General features: G+C 38.3%; 1 protein-coding gene across 2 annotated transcripts in view; it reads right to left on the bottom strand.

Annotated features, from left to right (window-relative positions):
* The window catches only part of grik2 (glutamate receptor, ionotropic, kainate 2), a 236,771-nt gene that overhangs the window by 80,377 nt on the left and 140,347 nt on the right, over positions 1-16,047 (bottom strand). For both annotated transcript variants that reach the window (XM_084088605.1, XM_084088604.1), the window contains 2 exons: positions 10,124-10,231; positions 5,458-5,571 (listed from right to left, as the gene is read on the bottom strand). In XM_084088605.1, the coding sequence (XP_083944731.1) occupies positions 5,458-5,571; positions 10,124-10,231 (222 nt within the window). The remainder of the gene's footprint in view (positions 1-5,457; positions 5,572-10,123; positions 10,232-16,047) is intronic.

Here is a 16,047-nt window from a genome sequence, read left to right as displayed (position 1 = left end):
TGAAATGATTATGCTTAAATACAATGTGTTATACAATTTATAAATGCATAAAATGAGTCACTTAATGACAAAAAGTTCATTTAGGAAACCCTTTCAATAGCTCAACTCCTAGCAGCAATAAGACTGAATGGACAATAACAAAGATAGCTAACAGCTGTTTCTCAGATGTTTCTCCTCAGAAAAAGGTCCCACTATAGAGATTGAAAAGTATCAGTCTGTGCTCAGATTTGCCAAAATGCCAAATTCTGCAATCAAAAGGCAGAGATCTCAAAATTTATTGAAACATTTCTCCACAAATTATCCCAAAAGCAAATGATCCGTGCTATAATATCCATATACACTTTATAGCTCATTTGCCACTAAGGAATGAATTAGTCACCCAGAGGAAACCCATGCCAAATCTATCCATAGTGCCGAGCCACAGTGCCACTCAATTTGGAGTATGTGTTCAATAAAAATACCCGAAAAGTCAATAACTTTGACAGGCATTTTATCATTAATTTTATCATTACTATTTTTAATTTTCATATTAGAAATGTATTAACATAAAACAATATATATATATGTATGTTTTTATTTATTTATTTATATATATATATATATTTTTTATCACATTTATATTTCCCTCTGCTAAAGCAAAATGACTGAGTTAAATAAGCTAACACTGGCATCTCACATATGAACAAATTTACAATTCGGATGGGGGGTGGGGGTAAACATTGGTATTGGACAACACTATTTTTTTTTTTTTTCAGTGGATACTTAAAGTGTACAAATAATATATAAAATAGTAAAGGTAAAAGTAGTTTGCTTAAAGAAATCTTACAAGTAAACTTGCAGTATAAAATAATATTAAAATAGTAGTTTACTGAGAGTATTCTTCAAAGTGTACTTTCATAAACTAAAAACGGGTTAGAAGTATATGACTAGTGAACTAACAATATACCTACACTCACCTAAAGGATTATTAGGAACACCATACTAATACTGTGTTTGACCCCCTTTCACTTGAGAACTGCCTTAATTCTACGTGGCATTGATTCAACAAGGTGCTGAAAGAATTCTTTAGAAATGTTGGCCCATATTGATAGGATAGCATCTTGCAGTTGATGGAGATTTGTGGGATGCACATCCAGGGCACGAAGCTCCCGTTCCACCACATCCCAAAGATGCTCTATTGGGTTGAGATCTGGTGACTGTGGGGGCCATTTTAGTACAGTGAACTCATTGTCATGTTCAAGAAACCAATTTGAAATGATTCGAGCTTTGTGACATGGTGCATTATCCTGCTGGAAGTAGCCATCAGAGGATGGGTACATGGTGGTCATAAAGGGATGGACATGGTCAGAAACAATGCTCAGGTAGGCCGTGGCATTTAAACGATGCCCAATTGGCACTAAGGGGCCTAAAGTGTGCCAAGAAAACATCCCCCACACCATTACACCACCACCACCAGCCTGCACAGTGGTAACAAGGCATGATGGATCCATGTTCTCATTCTGTTTACGCCAAATTCTGACTCTACCATCTGAATGTCTCAACAGAAATCGAGACTCATCAGACCAGGCAACATTTTTCCAGTCTTCAACTGTCCAATTTTGGTGAGCTCATGCAAATTGTAGCCTTTTTTTCCTATTTGTAGTGGAGATGAGTGGTACCCGGTGGGGTCTTCTGCTGTTGTAGCCCATCCGCCTCAAGGTTGTGCGTGTTGTGGCTTCACAAATGCTTTGCTGCATACCTCGGTTGTAACGAGTGGTTATTTCAGTCAAAGTTGCTCTTCTATCAGCTTGAATCAGTCGGCCCATTCTCCTCTGACCTCTAGCATCAACAAGGCATTTTCGCCCACAGGACTGCCGCATACTGGATGTTTATCCCTTTTCACACCATTCTTTGTAAACCCTAGAAATGGTTGTGCGTGAAAATCCCAGTAACTGAGCAGATTGTGAAATACTCAGACCGGCCCATCTGGCACCAACAACCATGCCACGCTCAAAATTGCTTAAATCACCTTTCTTTCCAATTCTGACATTCAGTTTGGAGTTCAGGAGATTGTCTTGACCAGGACCACACCCCTAAATGCATTGAAGCAACTGCCATGTGATTGGTTGATTAGATAATTGCATTAATGAGAAATTGAACAGGTGTTCCTAATAATCCTTTAGGTGACTGTATAAGTTCACTAGTATAGTTGCAGTTCTAGAAGAAATGAAAAAAAAAACGTAGATTTAAACTAGTGGCAAATTCAAAATGTACAAGTACATTTAAAAGTACACTTTTATAAATTAAAAAGTTGCCCAGTTTACTCTCAAAAAGGATTGGAATAGTACACATACAAGTATACTATTAGTGCACTGATATCAGTACAATTACTTGGAAAATATACTTAAAGGATAATTCCGGTATTTAGCACTTTGAGTCTCTTTTCTGGTTTGTTTTGGATGAACCAGAGTGGTGGACAGAAATTTTGACGATGGGTCCTGTCTCTTGACTTTCTGACTCGTTTAGAATCGCCTTTGACTGCTTCAGAGTGGCTGGCAATGGGCATGTCCTTAAAACAACCCTTAACGTTCGTTTTCAAAACTGTGCAACTCACCGAGTGGTTAGTGGTGTTCGTTGATGATTAAAAACAAATATATATCGGCGCAATGTATGATTTCAATCCGTGTTTGAAAATAGTTCCACTTGCTATAGTGGAACTATTTTTTCAGATACCTCACAACCGCGTATAAACTTCTGCTCAATATTTGAGTCTGAAGCGCAGTAATATCAACGAGCAATGAGTCCTCCAACAGAAATCAATGGGATTTTACAAAATGCCAAATAAAACACGACAGAAACTGTATTTCGCTACGCTACTTGTTTTGGAACATCAACGAACACCACTAACCACTCGGTGAGTTGCACAGTTTTGAAAACGAACGTTAAGGGTTGTTTTAAGGACATGTTCGAGCATGCCCGTAGCCAGCCACTCTGAAGCGGTCAAAGGCGATTCTAAACGAGTCAAAAAGTCGAGACAGGACCCATCATCAAAATTTCTGTGTCCACCACTCTAGTTCATCCATAACAAACCAGAAAAGAGACTCAAAGTGCTAAATACCGGAATTATCCTTTAAGCATATTTAGTTTTTTAGTATTTTTAAAGTATTTAATAGGCTTCTCTATAAAAAGAGTACAAGCCTTAGAATATTATATTATACTTTTCTTAAGTCTGATCAAAAGTTTAAGTAAAAGAAAGCCAAATATACTTGGACTGTTCTGTATACTTGTAGTAAATATAATTCTTAAGTATATCTCAATCAAAAGATTAAGTACAAGTATAAACTGAGAATACTGAAGTATAATTTTGTATTTTAAGTATTTTATACCTAAGTATTTTGTCTCCAATAAGTACATAAAAAGTAGACTGAAAGTGTAATCTATAATTTTTAGTTTAAAAAAGCATGCTAATAACACACTTGAAAAACAGCTAACTTATAGAACTGGGCCCGGTTCCCCGATAACGCTCACTCTTAGCGTGCTAAGAAGACTCGAAAGATATATCTTACCAAAGTTGTTTATGTTCCTAAGTGTGTTCCCCGAACCATACCTTAGGAAGCTGCTTAAGATATACCTTCTTACGTGCGACGTTACGCGGCACTGTCCGTGGCGATGGTGCTGAATTGGTTGATATCGATGACTCGAGAATCAATTATTCTCTCGTGCAGGGGCTGTTTATGTGAGAAAGCGGTGTTCTTTATAAAAGAAGCACTTCAGAAATAGTTGAAATTGCATTTATTAGGACTCATGGGATATTATAAAAAATAATCCAAACTATAATAGCCTATAATAGCCTAGCCTACATATTTTTAAATTGTATCATATATTGCTGCCATAATAACCATTTCAAATTTGTACGTGCTTTCTTCTCTTTCCCATTTTTGTTCGCTGAGGTGGAGCTGCAATGAAATATTGTTCTTGGAAATACTTTCCAGCATTTCAGTAATAAAAGTGTAGGCCTACATCTCAGTGCTCGGCAGTGATCAAAAAGGGTTTAAACAGTGGATTTTGAATCTCTTCTTGTAAACTCAGAGATGTGGATTCAGACGGCAATTAAATTACCACAAGACCTGTTTGTCAAAAAACAGTAGGTACTAATTTGTCCAGGGATTTTTACGTGGGTTGGGTGAGAAAAAACACTGATATTACGGATTCGGACGGCACTAAAATCACCGACTCACCTCTATAAATGTTTAAAATACCATACAAGCCCATGAGAAACAATATTAGCGTCCGAATAGGACTTAACTGACAGTAGCCTATGCTTTCACTGGCCTTTAAAAGCGCTTTTTAATTAAATTAATAATATTGTATAATAATATAATTAAAAATCTAACAACAATCATTGTAATGACAATTTTATTCTTTGCATGAAAACTCTTGAATTAGCCTAGCTGAACACTGTCTGTGTGTATTAAAACTTCAGAATTATATTCGTGTAGACCTGCAACAGTGATAAGGTATAGCTAAGAGTGGTCCAGACCAACCTTACGAAAGTGTGACTTACAGAAGATATACTTAGCGTACGAACGTGTCGGGAATCGTGCCATAACGTTAAGAGAGAGGTTAAGGAATAGGTTAAGAACTACTTAGCGATAAGAACGTTTTGGGGAACCGGGCCCTGATGCTTAAAAGAGAACAGTGAGATACTTCAAAGAGTAGTTCACTTATACAATTGTCTGAATACACGAGTTTCTTCCATCAATAGGCACAGCATCTGAACAGATGACAGGAACAAAGCTGCTATCCTGATTGGTGGTGAGAGACCGGAATGGTTTGAACAGCCTCAAACCACAAACCTTGAGTGCTTTGTCACTCAGGGACTATGATAGTGCAATCTGACATGAGTGAGCTGCCTTTAGCTTCAACTATCAGAGAAGTGTGAGAAAAGAAGATGAAGGAGCAATACAATATAATATTATATAATTTAGTGAGAGCTGTCAGGGTCTGCTGTCAGTGTCAGTGGCATAGTGTCAGTTTAAGATAATTTTAAAATGCTATTCCACACAATTTGTCTCAAATAAAATGTATGAGGTAAATGAAACAACAACAACAACAACAACAACACATGAAAAACAGGAACACAGCAGTGAATTGTGCAATGTACAGTACAATGCTGCAAATACGGGACCCGTTTCACTACAGTTCATTTTATTTTATTTTACTTTATTATTTTATTTAAGCATAAACCTTGTACATTTTTGTTACATATATACTTTAAAAAAAATTGTCAAAATATATTCTCTGAAAACAAGTTCTCAAGCAAAGTATTAATATGTGGATGTTTAGGTTTTTAAAGGTAAAATAAGACAAAAATACTGATTAAGAAAATTATGTCTATATTTATACACACTTATGGACAATAACTGAAGCAAACTAGAAGAAATAAAGTGCATAGAAGCAATACAATATTTTATTTACCAGTATAGTGGACACCACAAGCGATCTGTTGGCGAGAGAGTCAGTCACATTGGCTGCCTTTCCCTTCTGGTTGTCCGTCATGTTCAAACCACTTGCATGATCCCATGTCCCAATCTGCAAAAACAAATACATATATATATTCATAAATCTATGACATGATACAAAAAAAAAAAAAAACAGAATTAATTCCTCAATAAAAATAATAAAGAGCACGTTCCAACATCCAACGAGTTCTCTTGTAGGGCCATAGAATCTATAAAACAGTTCCCTTTCGAGGGAGACAGAATATTGACGCTATGGGAATACTTTTGTGTGGCTGCATCTGAAGCACTTGCCATCATCTAAACCATACCCTCTGGACTTACGAGTTCAAGATGCTAATGCTGAAATTTATTGAGTTCCAAATCAAGTCTGGCAACTGGTTTGTTACAATAGAAGATGCTTACTTTCTCAATCCATCCTTCCTCAACACAGGAAGTTCTTCAGGTTTGCTTTCGGGGCAAAGCTTACCAATATCAGGTTCTTCCGTTCGGCCTAGCCTCGTCACCAAGCACCTTCACAGAGTGCATGAATGCAGCTCTGGCTCTGTTGCGATTCTAGGGAAATGCTCAAGTACATTTACAACTGATTTATTCTAGCTCTGTCTGGGCACTTGAGGTACTTGGGGTTTAGACTAAACTCAAAGAAGAATGTGCATTCTCCATTACAGAGAACCACTTTTCTAGAATAGATTTTGGGACTTGACTACGATGCAGGCACATCTGTCTCCTGCTCGTATCAAGTCGATTCTCTCAGCCATAGGCAAGATCAGGCTAGGCTAAGCCGTCACTGTTTCAGAGACTGTTGGGACTCATGGCAGTCGTGTCCAACTTGATTCTTTTGGGCCTTCTAAACATGAGACCATTGCAGTAATGACTCAAGACCAAGGGGTTTCACATCATCAGGGTTATGCGCAGAAGTCGTCGTACCCTAGTGATATGGAAGACGCCTTGGTTTTTGGGCAAGGGTCCTGTGCTGGGGCCTCCTGTCGTCACAAGATGCTAACGACTGATGCTTCCCTCATGTCCTACAACACATCGGTAGTCTCATTCATAAATCACTTGGGGGGTCTGCGGTCGTGATCTCTATGCACCAGATACTCCTCAGGGTGCAGGGAAAGATGCTCTCAGTGAGAGCTGTTTACATCCCTGAGCACCTGAATCAGGAGGCAGACATCCGGCCCGAAGAATGGAGACTCCAGAAACAGTTGATTAGAGGTAGTTCGGCCAGGCGGAAGTGGACTGTTTGCAAACAACACACTGCCCACTCTTTTCTCCCTCATACAGCCAGTTCCGTTGGGGCTGGATGACATGTTTCAGACGTGGACAAGGCTATGCCTGTGTACTTTTCCCCTGATCGCTCTGCTCCCAGTAGTTCTAGAGAGGGTTTAGCTCCTGAGGGGGATCAACACTTGAACTCTGGTCTCTCAACTAAAGTTGTTGAGACCATTCTTAACTCTAGAGCTCCCTCCACAAGGAAACTATATGCCTTAAAGAGGAGTGTGTTGGTTCAGAGTTGCTTCAGGATCGTTTTTCTCCTAGGACAACACATAGGCAAATAGATTGTTGAGGCGATTTCTGTGGCTCATGAGGCGCGTATTTTTCCTTTGTCCTAAGTCATCAGAGCCCATTCTACTAGGAGTGTGGTTCAAGGTGTTTGTGATTTGGCCGGCTGGTCCTCTCCAAACCCCTGGATGTGGAATCTACCACAGGCTCTCAAGCGCTTGAGACTCGAGTTTTGTGCTCGTTACAATTCACAACTTTTAGGCAGGCATTTGTGCAGTATGGCGTAGTGGGTGTGAATGTTCCCAACATTCTGAAGCAGCGTTGAGTTCCCTTGAAAGGGAACGTCTCAGTTACGACTGTAAAACTGGTTCCCTGAGAAGGGAACAAGATGTTGCGTTACTTTGTCATACTTCCTGGATGCCTCTGAGTGACTTACTTCAGCCTATAAGAAGCTGAAGATGTTTGGTCCGGTAGTCCTTTACAACTGTCATCTGTCATCTATATGTTACCCCTGGGGTCCATTTTTAAGCAGCATAATATTAACTATCACTTGTATGCTGATGATTTACAACTGTACTTTCCTTTGGAGTGTGATGGCTGTGCATCTTTTACTACTTTTTATAAGTGCTTGACTGAGGTAAAGGGATGGCTAGCAAATAATTTTTTACAATTAAATGAGGATAAGACTGAGTTTATTATGTTTGGGAACAAGGAGCTTGGGAATGGTCTGGCTGGAAATAATGGACTATTGTCCAACAATATGCAAAGTTATGTAAAGAACCTTGGAGTATTTTTCGATTCTGAAATACGCTTTGATCATCAAGTTAACAGCGTTGTGAAATCATCTTTTTTCCAGTTAAGAAAACTGTCTAAACAGAAACCAATCCTTTCGTACAAGGACTTGGAGACTGTTGTGCATGCCTTTGTTTCAACCCGGTTGGACTATTGTAATGCTCTTTATCTAGGCATAAGTGAATCACTGGTTACTCGTCTTCAGCGTGTCCAAAATGCTGCAGCGAGATTTTTAACAAATACCAGAAAACGGGATCACATAACACCTTTACTGATATCCCTTCACTGGCTACCTGTTAGATACAGAATACAATATAAGGTGTTGATGTTTGTTTTTAAAGTACTACATGATCAAGCTCCTGAGTATATAAAAGACATGTTAATTCCTTATCAGTCTCAACGTCACCTTCGCTCCTTTCAGAACATGCTCCTAACCGTCCCACGGTCTCGCTTGAGGCGTAGTGGAGATCGCGCTTTTTCTGTTGCGGCTCCTGCACTTTGGACTGTGTTGCCATTATCTTTAAAAACCTCGTCAGGCATGGATATTTTTAAAAAGGAATTGAAGACTTATTTATTTTATCAAGCTTTTGACATTTGATTAGGTCTGAGAACTTTGAGTGATTTGTTGTTTGATTATCTTGTGTCCTGTTTTAATGTAACTTAATGTTTGTATGTATTTTAGAGTTATTAGCCGCTTTCCGACCAAGTAGTTACAAGAACTTAGTTATAGGAACTGTCCACTTCTAAACAGTTCTATGAACTACTCTCCCCCAAACTCGGTTTTGCTGTTTGTGTTCGCACTGGCCAAGTGGCCATAGGAACTGGTAGGAGGGGTAAGGGAGTGACGCAAGCACTGTGACTTTTATTTTGACGGAGCGACAGACCTTTACTTTGGCGGCGCTGAGAACGCCAGAGCAAACAATGCTCATTCTCTGTGTTTATTAGTTAGCGATCTGTCTAACAGTACTGTTTAATATGTTATTAGATAGAACTGTTATAGAAAGTAGACAGTATATGAAAAAAAGGTTATTAGCCTATGCCGTGTGGTTGATGTCCAGTGTTGCTAGCTGAGCAGATAAACATAATCATGTTTGGCTTGGTCCCCTCAAAGTTGTGTTGGATTTTCTCTTCAGCATAAAGGTTTAGAGACCCATCTATCACTGTTTTCCATGTTTGTATAGTTAGTTTCTGGAGTAAATATATAGGCTATAATCTGTGTGTTTACATTATAGCTGTTTTAAAAATGGCGGGTGCTGGTGTTCCGCGTGCGTTCGGTCAATCAGCGTACACTAACGTCACGGGTAGTTCCTATAGTGCTGGTTCAGACCCTACTCTGAAGTAGGACCTAAATTAGTTCCTCCAAATGGATTTTCCTAGAACTAAAATCGGTCCTAGTGCCTGCGGTGCGAACACGCCGACATCCGGGTACTTTAGCCAATAGTTCTACGAACTGTGAAAAGGTTCCTCTGGTTGGAAAGCGGCTATTGATTAGCCTACTTATGGACAGCACTTTGGTCCATTCTAATGGTTTTGAAAGAGCTTTATAAATAAAAGTTGAGTTGAGTTGAGTTGTCACGGGACTATGTTTCACCAGTGAGTTTGGAGTGATTTCACACGTGCATCATATGCAGTCACGCAGAAGCGTTCACATAACGTCAACATTCAGACGCAGTGTCTCATTCCCTTCTCAGGGAACCAGGGTTGCAGTCCTTAACGAGACGTTTTAGTGAATATTGTCTGGGTTCTTTAATCATTGGGACATTATCTGTACAGAGGCTTAGGTGATGTGAAGACCATGTTATCATGCATAAGAGAGCAAAATGGAGAGATGGAAAAAAGAGAGTGAGTAAATGAGAATTGCTTCAGCGGACCAAAGGACTGCAATCCCATTCCTCCCTTCTCAAACCCGTCTCATTTACTTCAGAGGACCCTCTTGAGAACTGACAACTCAAAACAAGATGACAAAGTGCAGTCGTTCACACACACGTTCAACCATCAAAAAACAAAGTACTTCAGAAAACACACAGCCTGTAGCTTGTAATTGCAAATCACCTGTTTAATTCAGACTTCATAAGGCTAAAGGGCTACTGAGGGCCTTATTATTAATGGGATAAATTATTCATGAAGGTGCAGACACATGTGGAAGAGAACTGGGAGGTTAGAGGCTCTCCGTATATATGTGTGTGTGTGTGTGTGGGGTGGGGTGGGGGTGGGGGGGTTGGGGGGGGGGGCTGGGTAAGTGTGTGTATTTTCAGGTGTACACACATTTGTCCTTATGAAGGACAGCAAGTACATAACTAAGGACATATGAAACCAGAGGAATTCAGCACCTTCTCTAGTCCCTCTTCCCTTAGGCTGATCACATCCAGATCGAAATCTGTCCTCAGGCCGTTGGTCCTGTTGAAATTTATCCGTCCGGTCAAGCCGTCCCAGTGGGCCTGGAGGTTAAAGAAAAATATTCATTGTAGCCAACCTGCAACATCCAATGAATTCTTCCTTTCTGGCTAAACAGTGAATATACATTATTTATCAGAATGTACGGTTCACACTTTGATATGTTTTTTTTTTTTTTTAAATCTCATCTGCAGGACAGACTGTTCACATTGTCATTGTACAGCTCATGTGATCAGATCCGTTTTGTTCAGACCACTGTTATTATAGTTAACTAAAACACAAACCATAAAAAACTTCTGTTACTTGAAATAAAATAAACTTTAACTGAAATAAAATTAAATAAAACAAAATGTGTTTAAAAAAAATAAAAAATAAATAAAAATGTTTTATTTCAGCTAGTTGCCAAGGGAGCATTTCTCATATTCATTTTGTTTAATTGATGTACTAAAATAACTAAAACTTAAAGTGAAATAAAAATTATTAAAACCTATATAGACTTTATGTCTGGGCATTGACACAAATTTCATGATTCAACTTCGACTCACAAGCTTACGATTCAATTTAATTGCGTTCTCAATTCAATTTTATCAATTCATTTAGACATATACAGTATCAGCTACACATTTTTCTCAAGGGGGAAAAAAAATAATCTCTGAATTAAAGCTGTAAACTACACAAGGATCCCTGTCAGTTGGTGTCATACTTAGTCTGTTTATGTCATCTTTTGGCTCATTTCCACTGAGCAGTACGGTACAGTACCATGCCGCTTCATTTTCATGGACTTTTAGTTTGTTTATCCTCATTCACATGTTTAATTTGTTCTAGTTACCCGCCACACTTGAGTTACTATGGTTACTGACATAAGTCATTCTGTTCAGCTGTGTATCATTAATTACCCTCGTTTGCCTTCAAACAGGTTAAGTACAAATATAATTAATATGTAATATAGTGCATACTGTATATTATCAGAATATCAAAATGTTCCTCACTAGAGAGTTATTTTTCTAGCTAACTAATGAATTTATGGTCAATGAATGGCTTTTCTGAGGTTAATGTAACATTATGTGACAAATTGTTTACAAGCTGTTGTATTTACATCTTTTGCGGTTGAAACACTGAGACATTTCAATAAGTTGTACTGTATCTTTCAACAAGCCTTGTGATGTTCATTCATGTTTAGTCTAGAAATGATGAAGAGATGAGCGGTTCATGTGACTTCAACTATCTTTCATGGCACATTAAAGAGCGACAACCTTATTTATTGTTTGAATTCCATAATAAAATTGACCATTTTAAAGCTTAGACTTTGTTTCATATCAAAAGTAACAAGGAACAAAGCTAATTGCATTTTTTTATGGCAGGCGCTACAAATAATGTTAAGTCAAGTTTTGTTCACGCATGAACTGAAAACAGCATTGATGAAAAAATATACTGGGATTTAAGCATGATATGGGTTCATCATATGGGTTCATCCCAGCCCTTATGTCAAAAAACTAATAATAATGGCAGAAACGTACAATAAAATTACTAAAACTTTAACTAAAATTAATTGAATGAAAATTAATGAATTAATACAGAAAATATATAAACAAAAACAAATTCATACTAAAATAAAACCAAATTATTAAACCCAACCATAATTTTATCTCTGTGGTTAAAACATTAAAACACAGCAGGCCACAGGAAAAGTGTTCAAAAACATCGCATCCACAACAAATATTTCTATATTGATTGAATTTGAATATAAAAAATGTTGTAACTTCTCAGTAATGATTTCATGTTTAAGTGTTTAACTCCATTAATTTGAATGGCATATTTAATGTAAATATTTATATCAGAAGTAAAACATAGTTTAAATCATTATTTTATTTATTTAAACTGTTATTTGCCTCAGTTTCACTAAACGGCCCAACGCGCTCGCTGGCGCGGACATTTACGAAGGGATGGTTATTTGCTTCAAGTGCTTGGTGAGTGAAATTATATTTGTATTATCTTTCTGTATATGCTTAATTTTCTTTAGATTTTCTGTCTAAAAGTGACCAAAAAGACACTTAACTCCAGCTCACCATCTGTATCGCCAATTCCCTTTGTCTCCAGAATGTGCGTACGCACGGCTCAAAGTTTGCTTAAAGGTGCGCACATTCTCCCATCAAGTTTGTTTTTTATAGATCACAACCTTTGCATGGGAACTGGCGTACATACGTTTCCAGCCCCGTTTTGTGCGTACGCACACTTTATAAATGAGACCCCTGGGGCCTCATTTATAAAACTGTGCGTAGGATCCTTACTAAAAGTGTACGTGCGCCCGAAAGCCAAAAATGGCGTACGCCAAAAAATATTCAGACTTATAAAACCGTTCGTACGCCAGAACCTGCGCAGAATTCACTTTATAAATCCCAGTCAGCGGAAGATTGTGCGCACATGCGTCTCCTCCCCGAAATAACCATATATGGAGCTTACAACGCCTAGTTTTACTATGCAGATCCTCATCTGCATATCATTTGCATATATATTTTTTCATCCACGTGATAATGTTTAACGGTACAAGACACATTACATTAATAAAAATCAAGTAGTTGCCTATCCTTGCCTTGTTTTTTAATACATAAATCAAATAGTGTAAAATATATTTCAGAGAAAGTTTTTCTCACTCTTTCCCACTGGCCGAATTGTATTTTTAATTGATTTCTATTTTTAATGGAAACGGATAGACCTTGGGCATTATTTGCACGAAACTATTTTCTCAGACAATCTTGTATTATCATGATAAGCAATTATCTCTGTGGTTAAAACATTAAAACACAGCACGCTACAGGAAAAGTGTTCAAACACATCGCATCCGCAACAAATATTTCTATTGATTGAATATAAAAAAATGTTGTAACTTTTCAGTAATGATTTCATGTTTAAGTGTTTAACTCCATTAATTTGAATGGCATATTTAATCTAAATGTTTATATCAGAAGTAAAACATAGTTTAAATCATTATTTTATTTATTTAATCTGCGTCAGTTTCACTAAACGGCCCAACGCGCTCGCTGGCGCGGACATTTCAGAAGGCATGGATATTTGCTTCAAGTGACAGGCTTGGTGAGTGAAATTATATTTGTATTATCTTTCTGTAGATGTTTAATTTTGTTTAGATTTTCTGTCTAAAAGTGACCAAAAAGACACTAATCTCCAGCTCACCATCGGTGTCGCCAAACTGCTCCATCTCCAAAACGTTCGTACGCATGGGTCAGAGTTTGCGTGCAGGTGCGCAAATTTTCCCGTCAAGTTTGTTTTTATAAATCACAACTTATGCGTCAGAAGTGGCGTACGCCTCTTTCAGGGCCTGTTTTGTGCGTACGCAACGGTTATAAATGAGGCCCCTGGTCCGAAACAGCAGACTTGTAGGCTATTAATAAATAATGGATACATACAAGCAGATGACAAATACGTTATAATAACCGTAATTAAACTACTAAACTATACCTGTTCCATCTCTATACAGCACTCTGACTCTGTAGGCATTATTGTCCAACTAGAAATGAACACCGTTACTGAGAGTTTCTGATATTATCATCATTCCGTGAGATGAAATTGTCCTGAGAGACTGAGCGCGAGCTCATGAAGCTCCGCCCCCTGGGTCGTCCAGCAGCTGCTTATTTAAAGGGCACACACTAAAACAGCGCGTTTTTCTGAGCCCCAAAAAATGACAATTTAAACATGCTGTAAAAAATTAGCTGAATTTTTGTACACATTTTGAGCTGAAACTTCACATACACACTCTGGGGACATCAGAGACTTATTTTACATCTTGTGAAAAGGGGCATAATACAGAACCTTTAAAAAAGTTTATTTCCCAGAGGATCAAAAACAAACACCTGTAAGCGTTGGATGCAATAATATATTCACACATTCATGTTTAGCTGCATCAGTTCTTTTTCACAGGGACGACCATCTAAAAGGCAGCCCGAGTTGCTCTCAGATTGCAAATTACAGGTCAGATTAGTGTGATTTCTGCTATTCACTGTCATCAAAAAACAAACAGATACCATACAATGGTACAATGAGAATTATACGGTCTGCTAGTCAAGTCAAGTCAAGTCAAGTCACCTTTATTTATATAGCGCATTTTACAATACAGATTGTATCAAAGCAGCTTCACAGTGATAACATGAAAATAATACAACAAAGTTTGTTTCTAGAAGAAAATTGCGTCATCGTCCACCTTGAATAAGACATATCAATAATATTGTTGAATATTAAATGTCCCCAACTAAGCAAGCCAAGGCGACAGTGGCAAGGAACCAAAACTCCATCAGTGACAGAATGGAGAAAAAAACCTTGGGAGAACCCAGGCTCAGTCAGGGGCGAACGAACAGTGTATGATTATGATTCAGGCAGCATTACAGGTCAGAAGTCAGATTGGATCAGAACATTCAGAATATTTATCCAGTTCCGTCTGGTTGGAAGTCGGAGTCATCGCGTTGAGGATCAGTGTGCAGTTGCAGTATGGATTTGTGTTTTTGTACGTGCGTGATTCACTGCTGCAATGCATCAGAAAGTTTTTAGTCCCCACAGTGCATATACTGTAAACGATGGATCTGTTTTTAGGTCAGTACCAGGTATCCATCTTGATTAGTGCTCTGGCATTTTCAAAGACGGTGAAATGTCATCAGACTAAGCAGCCCTCTAATTATCATTTCCAACAAAAACCTCGGCACAGCTTCACCAGTCTTTCCGCAGCCCCAGGCTCTACTTGTAGTCTAGACAAAGCAGATCCAGAGGAGGGCAGGGGGTCTGGGGCAGGGTCATCACTAGCACAGATTTGAGTCACTGGCTTACGAAGAGCAGACCACCTGCTTTAATGTATTTATATATCCCTCGCTTTGCCTTTGGTCTTAGCTGGCTGGTTAAGATATCATGCACAGCAAATAAAAGAAGGGTTTTTAGTCTGTCTAAATATAGGCAGCAGAATGACAGGAGAGTTCAGATTAGCCGTCCTAGTTTTCCTGAAAATAGCACCGAGAAGAATCATTTCCATTAGATTAAGATAAGTTTGCTGTCTTCTGCACAGCAGTGCTCTCACGGAGTGCTATTCCAGGTCAGAAACAAGCAAACGCTTGTAAAAGACAAACCACTTTATTCATAAAAGTAATTTGTCTGGTGCAATTAACATCATTAACACTTGCTGAAAGTTTAATTTAAAGCACATTTTCTATTGATCATGGCATCAATAATGTATTAAACAATGGCAAAAACATTATGACCAGGAATATATTCAGAAACGCTGTGAAGATAAGAGCATTTTCAGCATTTTATAGAGTGGATTGTGGTGCCTGGATCACAGTGGTGGAGAACTGCTGTGAGTCAGATTATGGTCATCTGCCGCACCTCTGAAACACAGCACTCAGATTCACTCAGGAGTGTGTTTCCCAAAAGCATCATTAGCCAACTATGTTCGCAAGTTCCGTCGTTATTTGCATAGTTCAACGAAGTCAGTGTTTCCCGAAACCATCGTTCTAACAAACATTCGCAAACAGCATCGCAGAGTTGTGTAGTTGGAACGACAGCTCTCAACCTGTGGTTAGAAGCAGAGTTTCTAGTTTGCATGACATGTGGACTTAATAAATCCTTATCTTGAGCAAAATAAGCAAGCTGACATTCAGTACAACCTGTGTCTTTAATTTAGAATACATAAAAATGTCATTTACGTCTTTTAGTTTGTCAAGAGATTTAAAGCACCATTTTTGAAGAGTGCGCATGTGCGAATGTGCTCTAAGAACGAGCCTATGATTGAATCTGGAAATAAAGCAAAATAACTGAGAATAATGAGATATAGTCCTCAGATGCCATGTCTGTAATTTACAGCAAA

This window comes from Abramis brama, assembly GCF_963993115.1.
Source record: "Abramis brama genome assembly, chromosome: 17".
Taxonomy (NCBI): domain Eukaryota; kingdom Metazoa; phylum Chordata; class Actinopteri; order Cypriniformes; family Leuciscidae; genus Abramis; species Abramis brama.
This window is presented reverse-complemented; position numbering and strand designations above follow the sequence as displayed.